We start from the raw sequence: 21,540 nt of genomic DNA on the forward strand, positions 1-21,540 counted from the left end.
TTGCTGTTTGTGGGAGCTTGCTGTGCACAAATTGGCAGCTGCATTTCAAACGTGTCTGCACATCAAAAGTACTTTGGGACATCTTTGAGGTTGCAAAAGGCGCTTTATAGATGTGGTCTTTCTTATGATGCTGTTACTGCAGTTGGCATCTCCAGCGGTTGCAGCACGGTTACTGCGGCACAGAAGGGAAACTGGATTCTGCTTAAAACCTGGGCCATGGCACAAAGTCCAGGGAAGTCCCAGTTTCAATACCCAGAGTCATGAGTCAGTTGGTTTTAGCTGAGGCAGCAGAAGGGATGCAGAATTGTCCTCAACAGCTCAGAATAGAGAAAACAAAGAAAAATAATTAGCCAAGAGCTCCCACTGTCCAGTAACCCTTACTGGAAAATGAACATTAGAGTTTCAGGTGTGATGCTCTGCACAGCCAAGTAGTCTGCACATTGTCTCAGGGCAAACAGGAAGATCAGGAAGATTAATCCCCTTGGTGTACCGAGGGCACCAGATGACTGTGGAGCCAAACTCTGGTAAGAATTGATGCAAAAACAACAGGAGGGAGAAAAAAAAACAGTGCAGCCGTGAGGACAGATGCTTTTGCAGGATTAACTCAAAAGGTAATAGTAAACTCATAATAAGGCAACAAGTACGAACAAAACAAACTGTTCCTGTTAGACTACAGTAGCTGCTTTATAATCTTCCCTTCATCTCCAGATATAATGTGATGCATTTATTGCCATATTCGCAGATATCTATTGAGGATGATATTTTGAATCAGTTGGTATTTCTGGTCTCCTCCATCACCTCCCTTATCCATATTCCTCAGGTAAGGTTAAGCTTGTGTACACTCGGACACACCAGCTACAATTGATTGAAGCATTAATAAATCTTAAATTGCATTTTAAAATAAAGTAACTCGAAGCAAATTACATAATTTCATCTGTCGCTTTTTATTTCAGTGAGGATTCTAACTCGAGTATTTCAAAAACAAGTGCTGCTTATAACATTCCTCCCTCTCTTTCACTCCCCAAACCCCCAATATCCCCCCAACAACAAGAGCCAACTCAGGAGCAGCCAAGAGGCAACTGCCTCCTGAAATACTGAACACCTCCAATCTGAAACCCGTCACTCATCTATCAGAGATGTAGCCCCGTTAATGTAGGAAAACATCCCAAGACATTTCACAGGAATGTCAAACATAATTTGGCACCGAGTCAGATAAGGAGATATTAAGGAGTAGGTTTTAAGGAGCATCTTAAAAAGGAGGGAAAGAGGTAGAGAGATACCTAACTTATAGACCAAGCAACTGATTAATCGTCAGGGGCTTACTTGTGGAGGTATGGAGCTGCTCACAGTCCAAAGCCCTGGAGTACAAGAGAGGGTTTCCGTTTTGCTAATTATGTGTAGGCTGCTCCGTGGCTCAACTTTTAGTGGCTGTAATTGCCAGGATCTCTCTGGGCTGGTGGGTGGGTCAGACAGATGGGAAGGAGTCAGGCTCTGCAGCCATTATCTCTCTCTCTCTCTCTCTTTACCTAACTTTTCACAGGATGAGTCAACATGTGCTTGTGTGCAGATGTGTCAGGGGAACCATTAAACTGCGATGTGCCCATGCTTTCCACAATGAAAAGGCAACATCAGGGAGTGGCCCTCAATGTAAGGGGAGAAGAGCCATGTCTTCAGCAGAACTTGTTTTCAAACCTTGCCGTCAGGTTTGACAGTGTTGTGCACAAGTCTGTCTCCTATGCTAAAAATGTCATGAAAGGACACAATTTAACACTTGCCCTAACAGTGAAGAAATAAAAACATTGCAGGGTTCCCAGTCAGTCAGGTTACTGCACAGTATGATCCCAAACAGTGTCAACTCAGCAGACTCACACTAAGGTAGTACTACAGGCTGATATAATTCAACTCTGGAAAGAGGGTGGGGGATATAAATGAGAACATTCCTGCTCCTGATGGCAGTCCTTTCAGAAAGTGGATGCTGGGGGAGGACAGTACCATGATTGTCCATGATGCCCACAGTCGAATACCCCGACAATATTCAGTAACCTGCGTACAAATCGGCACTCACTGAAGGTACAAATGCCCACCAGCGCCTGTGGAACTGTACCCCAGTTAAGAGTCAGCACTTCCAGGAGGGAGAAGGTGAGACAGCCTGTATAAAAAAAAATCCACACATGACAAACAGATAGAACGCAACATTTGAGCTGATTTAAGAAAACAAAAACAAACAAAATTATCCCATTCCCCTCAGTGATTGCAGATATCAAGATCATGTTTGTTGGACAATTGAACCTGAAGGTGAAGGTGGACAGGATAGAGGCAGAGCAAGTTCAAATGAATGTATTTGATGGGCAACCTCTTTTAAGATTATGAAGGGGTTTGATGGGGTAGATGTAGAGAAGATGTTTCCACTTGCAGGGAAGAGCAAAATTAGAGGCCATAAATATCACCGATAAATCCAACAGGAATACAGGAGAAACGATTTACCCAGAGAGCCGTGAGAACGTGGAATTCACTACCATATCGAGTAGTTGAGGTGAATAACAGAGGCATTCAAGGGAAAGCTAGATAAATACAGGAGAGAGAAAGGAGTGCAAGAATATGATGATAGGGTTGGATAAGGACGGGTGGGAGGAGGCTTGTTGGGAGCATAAACACCGCAGCGACCAGTTGGGTTGAAAGGCCTGTTTCTGTGCTGCAGTCTTGATGTAGTTCCATTAATATTAAGCATTACTCAGCAGTAGTTCATTCTGGTCATTTAAGCAGAATTGTCAATTCTCCCAAAGCTGCCAGCACAATAGGACCCTCAGTATTCCATCGGTCACTTTAATTGGCTTTCCATTCTTCTTTCACTCTCAGCATTTCTTTAGCCTGTCAATCTCTCCGTTCCCCTGAGCCGTTCCTTCTGCTTTAGTTATTTTCCGTTTCCTTCAGTCAGACTTCGCTTGTGGTCAGGAACATCCTTACCTCCTGTGGGTGAAACGACTGGTTTTGATACTGAAGGAAATACATTCAACACTAGTAGTGGCAGCTTCTGCACCTCAAACCCAGTGTCTACCTTTAAAATTGCCCTTTTCACCTTCCGTCCTTTCAGATAAGAGATTAAACCAATGGCCACATCTGCCTTCTCAGGCAGACGTCAAAGATCCCATGGCACTATTTCAAAAAAGAGGTATCCTGGTCAAAGTCACTAAAAGTGATTACCTCATTCTTGTTTGTGGGAGCTTGTGAGAGCCATGTTTCCTACATTACAGCAGTGATTACACTTCAAAAAGTACTTCATTGGCTGTAAAGTGCTTTGTTCTGGGGTCATAAAAGGCGCTACTGTAGGAATATGAACTATAGTCGTCTTGGCGGTACAGAACTTGAGTATAGCTGAAAATAGAGACATGCTGGCGAAGCTTTTCATCTTGCACTCATCAGGACAATCCACAAGAATACCAATGTAAGGGAAAACAACAACTTTACACTGTATGAGAAGAGAGTACTGATTGGTTGGCAAGTGAGCTAAACAAAATAAGTGAGAGCCATTCACTGGTTCATTCCGCAGGGCAATGCCTTGACCAATCAGAGTCAAGCTGCCCGGTTTAAATTTCAAACAAAACCTGGCAGTTAACTGTCAGTCACCGTTAACTGGCGCATTCTCCATGGCAATGCCTCTAACAATCAGAGTTCACTTGCCAACCAATCAGCACTCTCTTCTCATGCAGTATAAGTTGTTGTTTTCCCTTACATTGGTTATTCTTGTGGATTGTCCTGATGAGTGCAAGAAGAAACACTTCGACAATATGCCTCTATTTTCAGCAATAATATGAACTTTGTTCCAATTAATTTATCCGTGCAAATGTATCAATCAAGTGTATTTTGAAATCTTGCTGCCATATTTTATACACCATATTTTTGTACATTATGTACCCTCTTACTTTTTGTCATGGTTGAAAACATCATGAGCCCTAATAATGTAATTTAAAAGACAATTTAAGAAGTGCAGATTCTTTTCTGGAAACTATGTGACTCCCCCAGAGTTTGGATTCTTGGCAATCATGTGGTGTCCCTGAGTTTCAGAGATAAGGTAGGATACCTGGAAACCACATGATCCTACTTCCTGTAAATCATGAGGTCCCTTATCCCTGGAGAACAAAGGGACTGTGCAATGGGTAGTTCTGCCCTAGGTATCTGTCACTAATAGGAAAATAATCACTGCACCTAAGAGCAATCTAAAGAACTGGGGAGGGTCATTCTTTCAGGGGTGTAAACCAAGAAAGGGTTAAAAATCCATATGTTGCAGCCTTTGGCTCTTTCTTTCCATTTTTCAAGTGGTGGGGGAGCAGAGTATCTTTAAGGATATTCCGAAAGAGTTGCTCTTTATTGGGATGATCTAAGTTGGGACAACAGCAAGGGTGCTACAGTTAGTTTGAACCTCCCTGAGCTGCAGAAAGTTAGTCGAGTTCCCACTTCTAATTGCTAGCCAATCACCCTCCCCATGTCACAAAGTATAATTTGTGGGAAGTTGGGTAAGAGCACCATCACCCATCACTGCTGTCTTCCCTTCCCCCTCATCATATCACCTTGCTCGAGTTGCCAACCCTCCAGGATTGCCCTGGAGTCCCCAGGAATTTAAGATTAATCTCCTGGACACTGCTATGAGCAAAACCTGTGAGAAAAGCCACGTTTGTTTATTAGTTATAAAAAAATATTCAACATTTAGGAGTAAAAGGCTGTTTGACTGGGCAGGACAATTGGAGTTTGGGAACTTTTGACATTACTGCCAGGAATAACCTCCAACCAGAGCTGGCAACGCTACAACCCCAGGCCCACTCTCTCAGTGGTCAAATGGCTGGTTAACATCCACTGACAAGGATTACGTGTAAAATATGAGCATTTGGGTGTAGGATCGGACAGTGACCATTTGAAACTACTCCAGAACAAGGAGTTGGCACCTTCAGAAGAGGGGAGAAAATGGAAGAGGTGGGAAGAAGAGAAGGGGACTAAAAATGCACAGTGGACACAAACAAAGAGCACTTTAAACTTCCACACCATCCCCCTCCCACCCCCTTTAAAATGACTGGAACAGAGACACTGTGAGGAGAGTGTAACAGGTCCCACTGAATCCATTCACAAATATTCTAAAATAGCATTACAGAATAGTTACAGCACAGGAGGCCATTCGGTCTGTCAATCCCATGCTGGCTCTCTGCAAGATGAACTCAGCTAGTCCCAATCCCCACACTCTTTCCTCGTAGCCCTGCAAATCTTTTCCCTTCAGGTGCTTATCTCATTTCTTTTGAAAAGTCACGATGAACCTGCCTCCACCACACTCTCAGGCAGTGCATTCCAGGTCCTAACCACTCGCTGCGTAAAGACGTTTTTCCTCATGTCGCTGTTGCATTTTTTGCAAATCACCTTAACTCTGTGTCCTCTGGTTCTCGACCCTTCTGCAAATGTAAACAGTTTCTATCTACTCTGTCCAGAACCCCTCATGATTTTGAACACCTCTACCAAACCTCCTCTAAACCTCTTTAGAGAGAACAGCCCCAGCATCCCCAATCTATCCTTGTAACTAAAGTTCCTCGGCCTATAAAATGTTAATGCCTGGGAGGTATTTTTCTTTTACCCTCATTTTTTGATACACAAAGTAAGCTCCAGAACAGAATCAGAAAGATGAGCTGTGTGCTCGCATCATCTCCTTCAAAAGCCTAAGCTCAGCTCTGTTCTATTTCCATTAGATGTTGAGGCACTGAACTCCAGCCTTAGCTCCTGGTCCGTATAACTACTCCACATCAGATCAGTCTGAGTGGAGACTGGAGGTGCATTCATATTATAGGAGTTCAAATGACTGGCGACTCACCAGTTCAGCAGCAGTCCCAAATTCTTTATGGCCCCACGCTTAGGGAACAGATAGAATCACATTTCTGTGGGCTTGTGATGTTAATTGTTAAATTAAAGGAGCTGGTTTCAGGCAATTAAAATCACAGGGACTCTCCACCTTTGAGCAGATAAAGAAACTGAGAGTTGAATTTTTGTTCAGGGGTTGGGGCCCCGACACTGGGTGCTTTTCCAGGTTCTGACCCCGCGTTTTGTCGAAAGCGATATTTAACTAGCAGGCTAATTAGTGGCCAGTGTTGCACGCTCACCATCCAGTTAAAGACAGAGGCTGGGCTCCCGAGGCTGGAAGCCAATCAGAGGTCCTCCAGCAATAACACCTTGGTCGCCCCACTGTCAGAGGTAGGGGAGTGAGAGGCCGCCTCAAGATGGAGGCACCTGCTGAAGACTTTTTATAATTTAAAAATAAAAAGAGGCCATACTGGCCAGGTTATCATCATAGTGAGGGAACTCTCCACAGGGCTGTGACTGCAGCTATGGCCATCTTTCACTCGTGGCCATAGAGGGCAGGGGATTAAAAATGGTCCATGGAGCACAAGCCCCCCCACCCCGGTCTGCACACCTCCAACCCTGGACTGCACTAACCCCACCCCCCCCAACCCCAGTCTGCACTACCCCCACTCCCCTAACGACGATCTGCATTTCCCCCACTACCTCAGTCTGCCATCAGGAGGCTGCCTCCATTCATCGGCCTGGATTCGGTCTCAGCTGGGGGCCTGATCGCTGACTGGAAAATTCCAGTCGGCATCTGCACACTGACCTTAATAGGGCCTTTAAGGGACATAGTTTGCTCCTCACCACTTGCAGGTGGGTAGCCATTAGCACCTTCCCAACCAATCTCTTCAAAAATGGCCCCGAGGTGGGAACATGCTCGCAAACCGGAACGCTGGGTGGTAGCGGGAAATTGCAGGCTCATCCACCTCTGTTCACATCTCCATAACTCTTCCAAATCGGAATCTCTAGATTCCACAGTGGGGCATGTGCTTTCGAAACCTCCATACTCAACTAGTCCAATGCTCTCTTTGGTGGGCCTCCTATCTTCCACTCTCCTAAACTTGAGCTCATGCAGAACTCTGTTGCCCAAGTTCTAACTCGCACCACGGCCTGTTCACCCATCTCCCCTCTGCTCACTGACCTACACTGACTCCTGGTCCAGCAACACCTTGATTTTATCATTCTCACCCTCATGTTCAAGTGATTAAAAAGCCTTGCCCCACCCCCCACCCCCACCCTCCCCCCATCTCAGTAACCTCCTCCAGCCCGGCAACCCTCTAACAACTCTGCGCTCCTCCAATTCTAGCCTTTTGTCTCTGCCCGATTTTAATCATTCCACCATTGGGGATGTGCTTCCAGCTGCCTGATCCCTAAGCTCTGGAGTTCACTCCCTAAAACTCTCCGCCTCTCTCTCCTCCTTCACGCTCTTTAAAGTATACCTCTTTGGCCAAGCTTTTGGTCACTTGTCCTAATATCCTCTTATGCTGCTCAAGAGTCAAATTTCTTTTGAATATGTTTCTGTGGAGTGTCTTGGAACATTTTACTATGTTAAAGGTGCAAGTTGGGGTTGTTTCTATATTGTAAACATTATCAAACTTAAAAGTAAAAATGATGGACGGGAGTCATTATCCATGGACAGATGAAAACCTACTGGGCAATGATACGCTTATAAAAAGCATCCCAATGTTTGGAGACGTAACACAATCAGTTTTTAAAAAAAAAGTCAGTCAAGACTGGAACTCACAAGCTGCTCTAAGCCCTCAGACTGACTCAGCAGTTTACAATTAACTACCACCACTGGACTTTTCCATTGAGTCCAGTTGTCTTAAAAGGGACAGGCCAGGTTAGCAACTTAACATCAGAGTCTCAGACGACCCCCTAACACCATGGGAAATCCACTGGAAATTACATGCGACCGTGACAGCTCCTGTCGGGAGGCACAGGCTGTGACAGATATGCAAATCCTGTTCCCAGCATCCGCACTGTGTCAAGTAGCGATAACACGTCTAGAAGGGAACGGTTTACGGATTTTATTAATTCTCTCGGTCTAAACTCATACTTTCCTACATCGGTGGATGAATTAAATTTCACAGCTGAATGGGAGTTTCAACACGGTCATTTCCATCCTCATTTTCTCCACAATGGTTAATAAAATCCTTTAAGCTCCACCAGAGGCTGGTTATCCATATATCTCGCTGCATTTGAATGCCCTGCGGTAATCCTGGCTTTGCCATGTACATGGGGATAAATCAAAAAAGTACTCTGAAATAGTGCATTCACAATGTAAGGCACATTCTTACACAACTCCTATAAAACAGGCAGCCAACACAGAAGATCAGATTTTTGCTGCTTCGATTAAGATCCCGCACCCACTATTTGGAAGAAGAGCAGAGAATCAGTGTCCTGACCAATATCTAATCCTCAATCAACACTACCAAAAAAAATGATTTCAGCTTAAGATTGAAGTTTCCAGACACATGCATTCTTGCCTGATGCTTTCCATTTGATTTTCCTCACCCCCTCCACTATTTTATTCTCCATTTCCCACACCTGGCATCCCACCACATTCCCCAAAATATAGACTACATTCCAGTGTGAGGCTTCAAGGGTCTCCAGTAGCTTGTCCGAGTGCAGTTCATTTGTGAGCCTGGACAGCAAGCTGTTCGAATGTATGGGTCATCATTGCTGAGTATAATGACACGAGCACCCTACATCCACTTGAGTGCCCCTCACCAGCAGGGGTCATTGAATAGGGATCAACTACTACTTGCATTTATATTGCCCTTTTAATGTAGCAAAACATCCCAAGGCATTTAACAAGAGGGTTATCAATAAAAAAGCATTGTTGACACTGAGGTACATAAGGAGATATTAGGAGAGGTGACCAAGGTTTGGTCAAACAGTAGGTTTTAAGGAGTAGTTAAAATGAGGAGAGAGGAGCGAAGAGGTTTAGGAAGGGAATTCCAGAGCTTAGGGCCCAGGCAGCTGAAGGCACAGCCGCCAATGGTAGAGAACATAAAGTCAGGGATGGACAGGAGGTCAGGATTGGAGGAGATCAGGTATCTCGGAGGGTCATAGAGTTGGAAAAGATGAGCAAGCTACAGAAATAAAGACATTTTTCTCTCTCTGCTCATAGAAGTTACATACAGTGTAACCTCACAGAAAGAATGGCTACGTTAATGAGGTACTGGATGACTGCCAACATGAATCAGCACCTTTGGGAAAGGACTGGAGTAAATCTGGGATCAGATCCAGGATCTTCCTGCTTATTATGGCTCAGCGACTCACTGGATAATATTGCTGAGGTATCGGTCGGGGGATTTACGCTATCCATTTTTAAATGGACAGCTGGACAACTGAAAGCTTCTTTGGGAGTCTCGTGCTGAGTTTATGTTCACAATGCCTGACTGGAATTCAGGTTCTTCAGCCGAGGAGACTGCACTGCACACGTGTGTGGCTAGACAGTCCTCTTGCAGCACTTTTTTTAAAAAAAAGAAAATGTTCGGAGAGCACAGTTAGCATTGTCCACGCTGCCCAAACATTTTAAATCAACTGCCGCAAGTTTAAAGAAAGGATCGATTCAACCCTACTTAATGGCTTAAGGAGGGAATCCCAGAGTTTAGGACCCAGATGACTGAAGGCCCAGCCGCCAATGGTGGGGCGATGAAAATCGGGGAAGCGTGAGAGGCCAGAATTGGAGGAGCAGAGAGAACGCTGAGGTTTGTAGGACTGGAGGAGGTTACAGAGATAGGGAAGGGCGAGGCCATAAAAACAAGGATTAGAATTTTAAAAATGAGGCATACCAGAATCTTCAGGATTTAAGGATTAATCTGCTGGAGACTGATACAAGAAACCTGGGATTGAGCATACTTACACACTCACAGAATCGTTACAGTGCAGAAGGAGGCCATTCGGCCCATCGTGTCCACACCAGCTCTCTGAAAGAGCAACTCCCTCAGTTTCATTCTCCCCATAACCCTACACATTCTCCCTTTTCATATAACTGTCTAATTCCCTTTTGAATGCTTCAATTGAACCTGCCTCCACCACGTTCTCAGGCAGTGCATTCCAGACCTTAACCACTCTCTGTGTGAAAAAGTTTTTCCTCATGTCACTTTTGCTTCTCTTACCAAATACTTTAAATCTGTGCCCTCTCGGTCTCGATCCTTTCACGTGTGGGAACAGTTTCTCTCTGTCTACTCTGTCCAGACCCATCATGATTTTGAATACCTCGATCAAATAACCTCTCAGCCTTCTCTTCTCCAAGGAAAACAGTCCTAACTTCTCCAATCTATCTTCATAACTGAAATTTCTCATCCCTGGAACCATTCTAGTGAATCTTTTCTGTACTCTATCCAATGCCCTCACGTCTTTCCTAAAGTGCGGTGCCTAGAATTGGACACAATACTCCAGCTGAGGCCGAACTAGTGTCTTATACAAGTTCAACATAACTTACTTGCTCTTGTACTCTATGCCCCTATTAATAAAGCCCAGGATACTGTATGTTTTATTAACCACTCCCTCAACCTGTTTTGCCACCTTCAATTTAATTTTCTTCAAACACTTTTCTTACTGTTATGAAAACATTGGAGCTGGGAAAAGTGGCTGTTTGACCAGGTGAGACAGTTGGCGATGATAGTCATACAATGAAACCACCAGGAATAATTCAAAGCAGAGTTGGTAACCATGGCTGCCAGACCAGCTTAACCCCACTATGGCACTACACTGCTTACATGGCATCAAGCGACAAGGTTACACCCTCCGAGGAAGTCCCATCCTGCCTCTACATGGAATCATGTCAGCTCTCCAGACCACTTCACACTGTGATCCCAAATACCTCATGGTGACTGTAGAGTAAGTTGTTCGCCTGGTGAAGCGTTATAGAGCCTCAATCTCTACTTGTGGAAATGCACGAGAGGACTGAGAAAAATAATTGTAAGGGTTTTAGGCTTGCACCAGTAGGACAGCTGTAAAGCACAATGGCAAATGTCACATTTTAACATTTTGTCCAATTATAGTCTTTGTCCTTCTAAAATACAGGTTGTGTCTGGAGAGAGTTAACCTGATCTATTCAATGCTCGGGTGAAGTCCTGCTAGTCACAGGCGGTGATGGATGCAACTGAAAGTCATGAATTATAGAACCATACAATAATACAACACAGAAGGAGGCCATTCAGCCCATTGTGTCTGTGCCAGCTCCTTGAAAGAGCTATCCAATTAGTTCCGCTCCCCTGCTCTTTACCCAGAGCCCTTTAATTTTCTTCCATTCAAGTACTTATCCAATTCCCTTCTGAAAGTTATCATTCTATCTGTTTCCACTGCCCTTTCAGACAATGCACTCCAGATCATAACCAGCCGCTGTGCAAATTTTCTCTCACATCACCTACGTTTTTTTGCCAATTATTTGCAATCTGTGCCCTCTGGTTACCGACCCTCCTGCCACTGGAAACAGTTTCCCCTTATTTACTCTATCGAAACGCAACATGATTTTGAACACCCGCATCAAATCTCCCTTTAACCTTCTCTGTTCTAAGCAGAACAATCCAGCTTCTCCAGTCTCTCCACAAAGCTGAAGTCACTCATCCCTGGTACCAGTCTAGTAAAGCTCTTCTGTACCCTCTCTACGCCATCTTTTCTAAAAGGTGGGCCTCAGAATTGGTCATAATACTTCAGCTGGGGCCGAACCAGTGTTTTAAAAAGTTTTGCATAATTTCCTCACTTTAGATGAGGAGCATTAAAAGCAGATTAAGTGTGACAGTTTTTTTTCTGCCCCTATCAGCACCAAACTGCTCAATAAGATGAGGGGCAAAGCAGCATAACCTGCACGCTCTTCAGACACTGTGGCATAAATCATGCACAACAGCTCTCTGTTCAGAAATTCAGGTTCATTGCTTAACTCACTCCAGTGGAAATAGTTCAGACAATGTGAACGCCATTGGCAGATATTGCTTCATCAGCTGAACTCATACTTAACACAACACTGAAAGGAACCTGCACCTGGTATGGGCTGGAATGGAAATTACACAATGCAGATTCACCGACATTTCCATTTCTAACACGGAGGTAAACACGCAAAGCTTTTCAGATTTTGGAGACGGCCATTTTGTAATAAGCGTGAAAATAACTTGATTCCATTTCCTCGACCCATGCAGAAGAACGCAACTAATGTGTGGGTTCTTTACCATTATCTCAGGTTATATTTTCACAGAGTTCTTGTGTTTGATCTGTTGGCATTAAAGCTACAGGAGTCATGCTCTGTCTGGCTTTTGCAAGCTTTTCGTGGAGAGTTGCCAACTCTACTTGGATGCATTCCTGGAGGTTTCATCACACACCTCCTACCTCCAACTAGACCCATGCTTCACACTACTGGCCACCCAATACATCCATCGTCATTGTGCCTGTCTTCCCACCCCAACTGAGAAACCAACAGACTCATCATTACCCAACTAGATGACTCTTCATTCATTCTCAGTTACACAGTTTGCCTTCCCCCATCAATAATATGGAGAGTCTTCACAGGAAATAAAAGTGAACACCTTTTTTAATCTCTCCTCCCTCACCATGATTTTTTTCCTTGGTTTGCTTGCAGTAGTGTCATGGAAATTAGTCTTCCGCTCCCGGAGATTCCAGATCAATCTGGGAGGATTGGCAACCCCACTTTCATAGTTGGGCCCAGTGCTTTGGGATTTATTCCCTTCAACTGGCCCCCTCCTTCCTTTGGTTCAGCTTCTCCTCTCATTCCCGCCATGCTCTCTACACATTTTGGGTGAATACCAGGCCCAAGTGTTTCCCTTCTCTCTCAGTAACTCTTTAGCTTAGTCCCTTCAAGGGACGGGCTAAATTGGTGTCCTCTTTAACCCTTTCCGTTGCCTTCTTCACATTATTATTCTGACCTGTTGCTTCCCCATCTCAATCCTTCAATTTTTTAATTTTAATTGCTGTTAGTTGCTGAATTGCATATGTTCACAAATCTATTGATTCTTTGCTCACGACCATTGCACTTTTCTCACTTCCTTTTGGGATGGCATCTTTGTTATATTTTCTGCTCCTCAAAGAAATTTTACAAAATTTCAAATTTAAAAAATGTTGCATCTTCAAACTTTGCATATTTGTCAGGACTCAAGGATATAAGCCATATTGTGTTTAGAATGAAAGGATAATACAAAGGGCTGATTAAAATAAGTCTGTGCTCCTTCTTCCCAACCTGGGCATCGGGGTATGCATAGCCAAGGCTTGGGTGGCAGCAGTCTCACCTCTGAACCTTAGGTTGTGGGTTCACATCCAGTTCCAGAGACTTGAACATATAACCCAGGCTGACAAGTCCAGTGCAGTACTGCGGGTGTGCTGCACTATCAGAAGTGCTGCCTTTCACATGAGATGTTAAACAAGACCCTGTCTGCCCTCTTGGGTGGATGAACATATGAAATAGAAGCAGGAGTAGGCCATTCGGCCCCTTGAGCCCGCTCTGCCATTTAATAAGATCATGGCTGATCTGATTGTTGCCTTAACTCCACTTTCCTGTGTGTCCCCTATAATCCTTGACTCCCTTGTCAATCAAAAATCTGCCTAATTCAGCCTTGAATGTATTCGATGGCCCAGCCTCCACTGCTCTCTGGGGAAGAGAGTTCCAAAGATTAATGACCCCCTCAGAGAAGAAATTCCTCATTTCGGTCTTAAAAGGGAGCCCCTTTATTTTGAAACTGTGACCCTTGTTCTAGAACTTGGCACACTAACCATCATTTCTTCACTTGACCCACGCTTAACATTGGGGCTGTTCTGCGCGGCTTTGGCCTGTCATGTAGGCCCCACAACAGGTCCACCATTCCTACTACTGACAGTAGGAAAGAGGAGATACAGCTACAGAATGCATCTTATGCGGGATCTCTCCTTCAATAAGCTACACATATAAGTATAAAAGGCAACATTTTTGATATTGCCAGCAGGTCGTCAGCAGTCAGGCTTGCTTTAATATTAAAGTTAGATGAGCACTGCATTGGTAAAGGGGAGGATCTAAAATGTTTTATATATCTCACTTGATCTCCATTTCACAGGCTGCTGTGAACCATAACACTGAGACAACTGAGAGTACAGATCAGAGATTAGTTCAGTGTTGGCACAATCACACTGAAAGCACGTCAGCACAAAGGGAGAGTACGAGCCATTATAATATTCAGTGCTGATCAGTCTTGTCAACATTTTATTCAGCAATTGAGCTGAGAATAACAATTCAGGAGGGAATGCTAATGTTAGAGCAGTCTCAAAGTGTAAGGTACAGGCAGATTTGAGCAATTCTTTCCCAATCAATTGAAGAAATCTGAGATTGTTAGGCAAGGGGACTAAAGGGTTACGCAACAAAGGTGGGTAGATGGAGTTAAGACACAGATCTCCCATAATCTAAATGAATGATGGAACAGAATCTAGAGCCTGAATGGCCTCCTCCTCCCCTTGCTTTTGCCTGTCTAAAAGATTCATCTATTTACCCGAGTTCTGGCTGGAAAGGCTTGAATACTTCTCAAGGTATCCGCAACAAGTTAGCTTTTAGCACCCAATATTTCTCAATAACGATGACAGTTCATATGCAAACTAAAGGTCAACTGTCCTAGATCATAGCTGCAAACGTGGCAATAACCAACTCAAGTCTGTTTTTTGATGGCTGGGGTTTGTGAAGTTGGCCACAGCAACAATGTAAACTGGTCTGATTCGCTGGGCCACCAACTGACAGAAAACACGTGTCCCCTGGCATCAGCCTCGCGATCCTAGCAAGCTTACTCTGTCATTACCACTGGTGGCACAAGACCCACGTATCATTATGATCATTATGGCCACGGTCTCAGTTGACCAACGCTTCCGCCATTGAGTTTAAGAACTCAACGCTGCAGTATCTTTCTCCAGTTTGATACACTCGTCAGACAACTGGAACGGCAAAGTGGATGGGGCAGAGAAAAATCATACGGCAGGCAAGAATTAAGCGACTTCTCCCAGTTCCCTCTTTCCATCTCTTTTTGTTTTGTTCAGTCCTGTAAAGAGGTTTCATGGTCCACACAACAATAACTTGCAATTATATGGCACCTTTAACATAGTGAGACATCCCAAGGCATTTCACAGGACAGTAATTAGACAAAGTTTGACACCGAGCCACATATCAAGATATTTAGGACCGGTGACCAAAAGCTCCAAAGAGGCAGGTTTTAAGGAACATCTTAAAAGGAGAGATGTAGAGATTTAAGGAGAGAGTTCCAAAGCTAAATGTCTAGGCAGGTGAAGACACAGCCGCCTATGTGGGGATGTAGGAAACTGGGGATAGATCAGAAATACTAGCTTGCATTTGTTCTGCTCAGATGCAGATTTCAGATTTTCAGTGTTAATATTTTTCTTTTTACGAAGTGAATATGATTTCTGTTGCGCACAGGTAGTCCAATCATTACCTTAAGGAAAGGTACTGGACATGCATAGACATTTCATTTCGATTGCAAATCCTGAACAATTCAGTGAAGGTGCTAAATGCGCAACTCACCTCGAAACTGGGGCATACGGAGTCTGCTCTGTGTGGTTCATTCTCAGCACAAGTGATGCTCGGGCATCTTAGCTCACCTAAGTTCCCCTAAGATAGGTAATTTGTGGAAGGGTGGCTTGCTCCTGACTAAGAAATGTGCATGTCTGGACATCAGAGCAGATTTGGCCCTAATGAACTCCATGATTGCATAGGCACATAAAATCATCAGGCGCAGAACAGGCTTAATGGGTAGAATCACAGAGCAGAGAAAGAGGCCACTCGGCTCCACTATGCCTGTGCCAGCTCTTTGAATGAGCTATCCAAATTAGTCCCGTTCCCCCGATTGCGTACATTTTAAACCCTATTCAAGATTCATGCAAGATTTCAATCAATAGCCTTTATTCTCAAGAACGATTTTGCAGCTCTGGAGGTTTGTGGCTTGGTCTGGTTGCATAAGAAAATAAGAAATAGGAGCAAGAGTAGGCCATTCAGCCCCTCAAGCCTGCTCCACCATTCAATAAGATCATGGCTGATCTGATCTTGGCCTCAACTCCACTTTCCAGCCCGTTCCCCATAACCCTTGACTCCCCTATCGTTCAAAAATCTGTCTAACTCAGCCTTCAATATATTCAATGATACAGCCTCCACTGCTCTCTGGGAACGAGAATTTCAAAGATTCACATCCATCTGACAGAAGAAATTCCTCCTCATCTCCATCTTAAATGGGAGACCCCTTATTTTGAAACTGTGCTCCCAGTTCTAGATTCTCCCACGAAGGGAAACGTCCTCTCAGCAAGTACCCTGTCAAGCCCCCTCAGAATTTTGTCTGTTTCAATAAGATCACCTTTCATTCTTCTAAACTCCAATGATTATAGGTCCAACCTGCTCAACCTTTCCTCATAAGACAATCCCTTCATCCCAGGAATCAGCCGAGTGAACCTTCTCTGAAATGTTTTCAATTCAAGTATATCCTCCTTAAATAAAGAGACTAAGACTGTACACAGTACTCTAGGTACAGTCTCACCAACACCCCATACAGCTGTAGCAAGACTTCCCTACTTTCATACTCCATCCTCCTTGCAATAAAGGCCAACATTCCATCTGCCTTTCTATTTACCTGCTGTACCTATATGCTAACTTTGTGTTTCATATATGTGGACATCCAGATCCCTCTGTACAGCAGATTTCCATAGTCTCTCTCCATTTAAATGATATTCTACATGTGCTGAAAAACATCCATCGACCCCAGGAGGAATCTGTGGAGTAAATCGAAAATGCAGCAGTACCTTTTTTGAGACAGTAGAGGGAGCTCAAATGTTCATACAACAAAGAATTTGCATTTATGTAGCACTTTTTATGACCTCAGGACGTCCCAAAGCCCTTTACAGACAATGAAGTAATTTCTGAAGTGTAGTCACTGTTATAATATTGGAAACGTGACAGCCAATTCACACACAGAAAGATCCCTCAAATAGCAATGTGATAATCACCAGATAATCTGGTTAAGTGATGTTCATGGAGGTATAAATATTGATCAGGACACCAGGGAGAACTCCCCTGCTCTTCATCCAATAGTCTCAAAGGACCTTTTACATTCTCCTGAAAGGACAGACGAGGGTTTTGTTTCAAGTCAGTCTTACCCGGAAAACGGATACAGTTCATTATGGAGACCAGGAAAGATTGTTTGAACCTTTATGGAGATTACTGCTGATAATGAAACACTTCTCTGCTTTTGCCACCCTCATCTCAAGTATAAGCAGGGTCAACCCTTCTATTTTCGTCTGCCCCAAGAAAATACCTCGACAGAAACTTCATATTAAAGCAAGACAGGAATTTACAAGACTGGATACGACTTATGTGGCCAGGACCACTTTACAAAGAGGAACTTCCTGTTCTCACACTATTACAACCACCAGTAGTTAACTTTGTAATCCAGAGTCAGATTGTTAATCTACTGCCAAATTATGGGCAGTTTTGTGGCTATTTGGAACTGGGTTGAAACTGCCACCAACTCTTAAACATCTCGCCATATAGTCCAAAAATCGTCATCTCATTGTATCTGTGCTGGGTTCCAATTCAGGTCCCAAGCAAGTAATTAAACATATCTTCTAACCACCAAACCTGCAACACTCAGCCTCCTGCTTGCCTTAGCTGAGTGGGCAATACTCTCATCTCTAGGTCAGAAGGTTGTGGATTTAAGTCCCATTCCAGAGATTTGGGCACATAAATCAGGTGGACACTTCACTGCAGTACTGAGGGAGTGCTGCACTATTGGAGGTGCCATCTTTTAATTGAGATGCTAAACTGAGGTTCTGTCTGCCCTCTTAGGTGGTCATAAAAGATCCCATTGTACTATTTGGAAGAAGAGCAGGGAAGTTCTCCTTGGTGTCCTAGTCAATATTTATCCCTTAACCAAAGTCACTAAAAGGTCACAATAACATTGCTGCTTGCAGGAGTTTGCTCTGTGCAAATTGGCTGCCATATTTCCTACATTATAATAAGTGACTACACATCAAAAGGTATTTCATTGGCTTTGGGACTAAGGCTGTGAAAGGTGTTATATAAATGCAAATCTTTCTTTTCACTCCTCACTGCCTCTCCCCAATGACGCATCATTATTTTACTGTGCCTTTTAACACTCTGCATTACTAAAAGGCCATCCTTCTTCCTCCCATCACCTTTTCCCTTTGCCTTTTAGTTGTTGACTGAAAGGATAAAGAGAGCCAGAGGAGAGGAAGAACAAAAATGTCCCCAAGAATGAGATTGTCACTTCTGGGTCCAACTTGAGATGTGGTGGGTTTGGGGTGGGTTTAAGAGGGGGAAAAAATGGGAGAATGGAGGGGAAAATTAACACAAGATACAAGGTTGAAAACAGCTATTTCTGATGTTAGCGAACAATTAAGTGTGCTTCTGTGAAATGGTACTGGGAATTATTTCAACACAGGTGTGGACCCATCAATACTAACAGGGTTAACACGTGGGTTAGAACAGCAGACACTCAGAGATTCCATAGCAACCTGTCGACTATTTATCCACTCGTATCAGTCAGAGCAATTTCCACAAAAAGACTGTTCAGCTCCCCAGTCACAGTGGTTTTAGCGTGGAGCTGAGCCTGTTGGAGCAGGAAGCTCTCAACATTTGATCTCCAGTCTGTGTTCAGTTCGCTGATTACATGCAGAGTGACAGAGGCAATAAAATTGACCTCAAAATGATTTTCTTTTGATCTGTGACAGTCATCACTGGATGATTGAAGAAGCTCCGCCTTCTTGCTTTGCTGGAAGGTGCACGTGTGACGCTGGGCAGAGGTAAGGCTCAGCTATGATGCCCCTCACAGTTCAACAGTTTGCCAATACTCACTTCTGGGCACTGAGTGGGCAGCTGTCACTTCTGCAGCTGTACATCAGTGTAAGTCTCTTGTCTTCACAGTTGAATAAAAAGTTGGGGAGGAACAAAAATGTAAAAAAAATGAGTCCAATATTTTAGTAACAGTCAGTTAGTCAGCCAATCAGAAGCAGCATACATCCTACTGGATTTTGAAACATTTCCATGAGAAAGTCAGCGACACACCGGCTATTTTTATCAGTTCTAGCATCCACAATTTAAACTATTGCCTGAGTGAGAGGTACTAATGTTAGAAAATAGTCTAGGGTCAAACAGCTAATTGAAAATGCATCTTTATTTATACAGTGCAATAATGGCTTTCTCTCAAACACAATTTCTTTTTTTATTGGCTAATCTGTTTCATAAAAGGAAATGTGCGCACACACATCACAGTTACACAGCATTAATGCTTTTAATAGGTTAGACGGCTTTCAGAATTGGGTAACTAGGTTTTTTGTCTCAGTAGTAATATAATTAGCCAGCAGAAGACGAGATCAGATCTGTGGTGTGCTGCAAGGACTATGCTGGTAAATGCCTGTCTATCTCTCTGTCTGCATTGGTTATAGAGAAATGTCACTTGTCTTTTCTGAACTCACTGTTTAAGATAAGGATGGCACTGAACGAAGGATGGCACTAAAACATATAAGATCCTGAGGGGTCTTTACAGGGTGGATGTGGAAAGGATGTTTCCCCTTGTAGGAGAATCTAGAACTAGGGGTCACTGTTTAAAAATAAGGGGTCATCCATTTAATACTGAGATGAGGAGAATTTTTTCTCAGAGAGTCGTGAGTCTTTGGAATTCTCTAAGGTGGAAGCAGAGTCTGAATATTTTTAAGGCAGAGGTAGATAGATTCTTGATCAGCAAGGGGGTGAAAGGTTATCGGGGGTAGGTGGAAATGTGGAGTAATCAGTTCAGCCATGAACTTATTGAATGGTGGAGCAGGTTCGAGGGGCTGAGTGGCCTACTCCTGCTCCTAATTCGTATGTTCGTAATAGGCCTAGGGTTTCGAAGACTGCCCTGGAATCTTCAGGAATTAAAGATTAATCTTCAGGAGCAATACAAAGGTGAAAGAAAATTGGGGAATTTTTAAAAATTGTGGGATCCACCCTCACCCCCAATTCCTTAGAACCTCTTTGCTTATTAGTTAAAGATGTTGAAGTTGGGGAAGAAGGAGGTGATGGAACTACAAAGTTTGTTGAATTCATCAAATATAAGAACATAAGAAATAAGAGCTGGAGAAGGCCAAGTGGAACTTTGAGCCTGCTCCACCATTCAACAAGATCGTGGCTGATCTTCTATCTCAACCCACCTTCCCGTACTAATCCCATATCGCTAAATTCCTTTAGTACCTAAAAATCTGTCAACCTCTGTTTCGACTCAAGACTGAACATCCACAGCAAAGATTCACAATCTTTTGAGTGAAGAAATTTCTCCTCATCTCAGTCCTAAATGGCCAACCCCTTATTCTGAGTCTGTGACCCCGTGTTCTAGATTCCTCAGCCGGGGGTAACATTTTCTCAGCATCTACCCTGTCAAACCCCTTAAGAATTACATACATTTCAATTAGATCACCTTTCATTCTTCAAAACTCCACAGAATATAAGCCTAATCTACTTAATCTTTCCTCATAGGACAATCCCTTCCTCCTAGGAATCAGTATAGTGAACCATTGTTGCACTCCCTCCAGGACAAGTATGTCCATCCTTAGGTCAGGAGACCAAAACTGCTCCCATTACTCCAGTTGTGGCTTCACCAATGCCCTACATAATTGTAGTAAGACTTCTTTACTCTTATACTTTAATCCTTTTGTAACAAAGGCTAACATGCCATTTGCCTTCCTAACTGCTTGGGGTACCCGCATATTAACTTTCTGTCATTCATGTACAAAGAGACCCATGTCCCTCTGAATGCAAACATTTCCCAGTCTGATTTTAAAGAACACAGTACAGGATAACACGAGGGGCTTTGCTCAATGGGGGCCAATGGTCAGAGAATTGGGCACAAACATCACTGCACCCTGTTTGCTGTGTTCTCAGTGATGGTCAGCGGAATGGCAGGAATGGGACCAAATCGAGCTGAGCAATCTCCAACCAGGATTTTACAGCTTCTGTCAAGCGAAGTACTGCACCAAGAGCTTCACAGCTTAAAAAAAGGGATACAGCTCAATCAAAAACATTTGATCATTAATACAAGGCCTAAGCGACCCATCAGGCTGTGAACCCTTTTACTCAATCACAAATCAGGGCAAACTATCTTTGTCAGCTCACATGTACACACACAAAATTCTACAAGAAATGTTAAATCCATCGTAATCGAATGTTGTGATTTGGAATTTTAGCAAAATGTAATGACCAAAGTGTGAAAAAAAAGCACACGAGGTCGAGTGCACCTCCCTATTTAAAAACTGTCCCAGAAATTGTACTCAAACATGCATCCGGATGGTAAATCTAATTAACAGCGGGGTGAAGTACAGGTCTATCAACAGTAATGGAAGCAAATGAAGTGCTGCAGGGAAGTAACTCGAGTGGTCTAATGAAGGGTCATAGACCTGAAACATTGGTTGGAATTCTACACCACCCCAAAGAGCGGGATGGTGGCAGGGGGTTTAGTTAAGTTTAGAGATACAGCACTGAAACAGGCCCTTCGGCCCACCGAGTCTGTGCCGACCATCAACCACCCATTTATACTAATCCTACACTAATTCCATATTCCTACCACACCCCACCTGTCCCTATATTTCCCTACCACCTACCTATACTAGTGGCAATTGCTAATGGTCAATTTACCTATC

General features: G+C 43.6%; 1 protein-coding gene across 4 annotated transcripts in view; it reads right to left on the bottom strand.

Annotated features, from left to right (window-relative positions):
• Positions 1-21,540, bottom strand: part of LOC137376081 (protocadherin-1-like) — a 382,929-nt gene that overhangs the window by 339,786 nt on the left and 21,603 nt on the right. The window contains exon 3 of one of the 4 annotated variants that reach the window (XM_068044103.1): positions 966-2,967. The exons of the other annotated variants lie outside the window; for them this stretch is intronic. Within the exon in view, the coding sequence (XP_067900204.1) occupies positions 2,932-2,967 (36 nt within the window). The 3' untranslated portion in view covers positions 966-2,931. Of the gene's footprint in view, positions 1-965; positions 2,968-21,540 lie in introns of those variants that run through there. 4 annotated transcript variants of the gene reach the window in all.

Source organism: Heterodontus francisci, chromosome 12 (genome assembly GCF_036365525.1).
Source record: "Heterodontus francisci isolate sHetFra1 chromosome 12, sHetFra1.hap1, whole genome shotgun sequence".
Lineage (NCBI taxonomy): Eukaryota > Metazoa > Chordata > Chondrichthyes > Heterodontiformes > Heterodontidae > Heterodontus > Heterodontus francisci.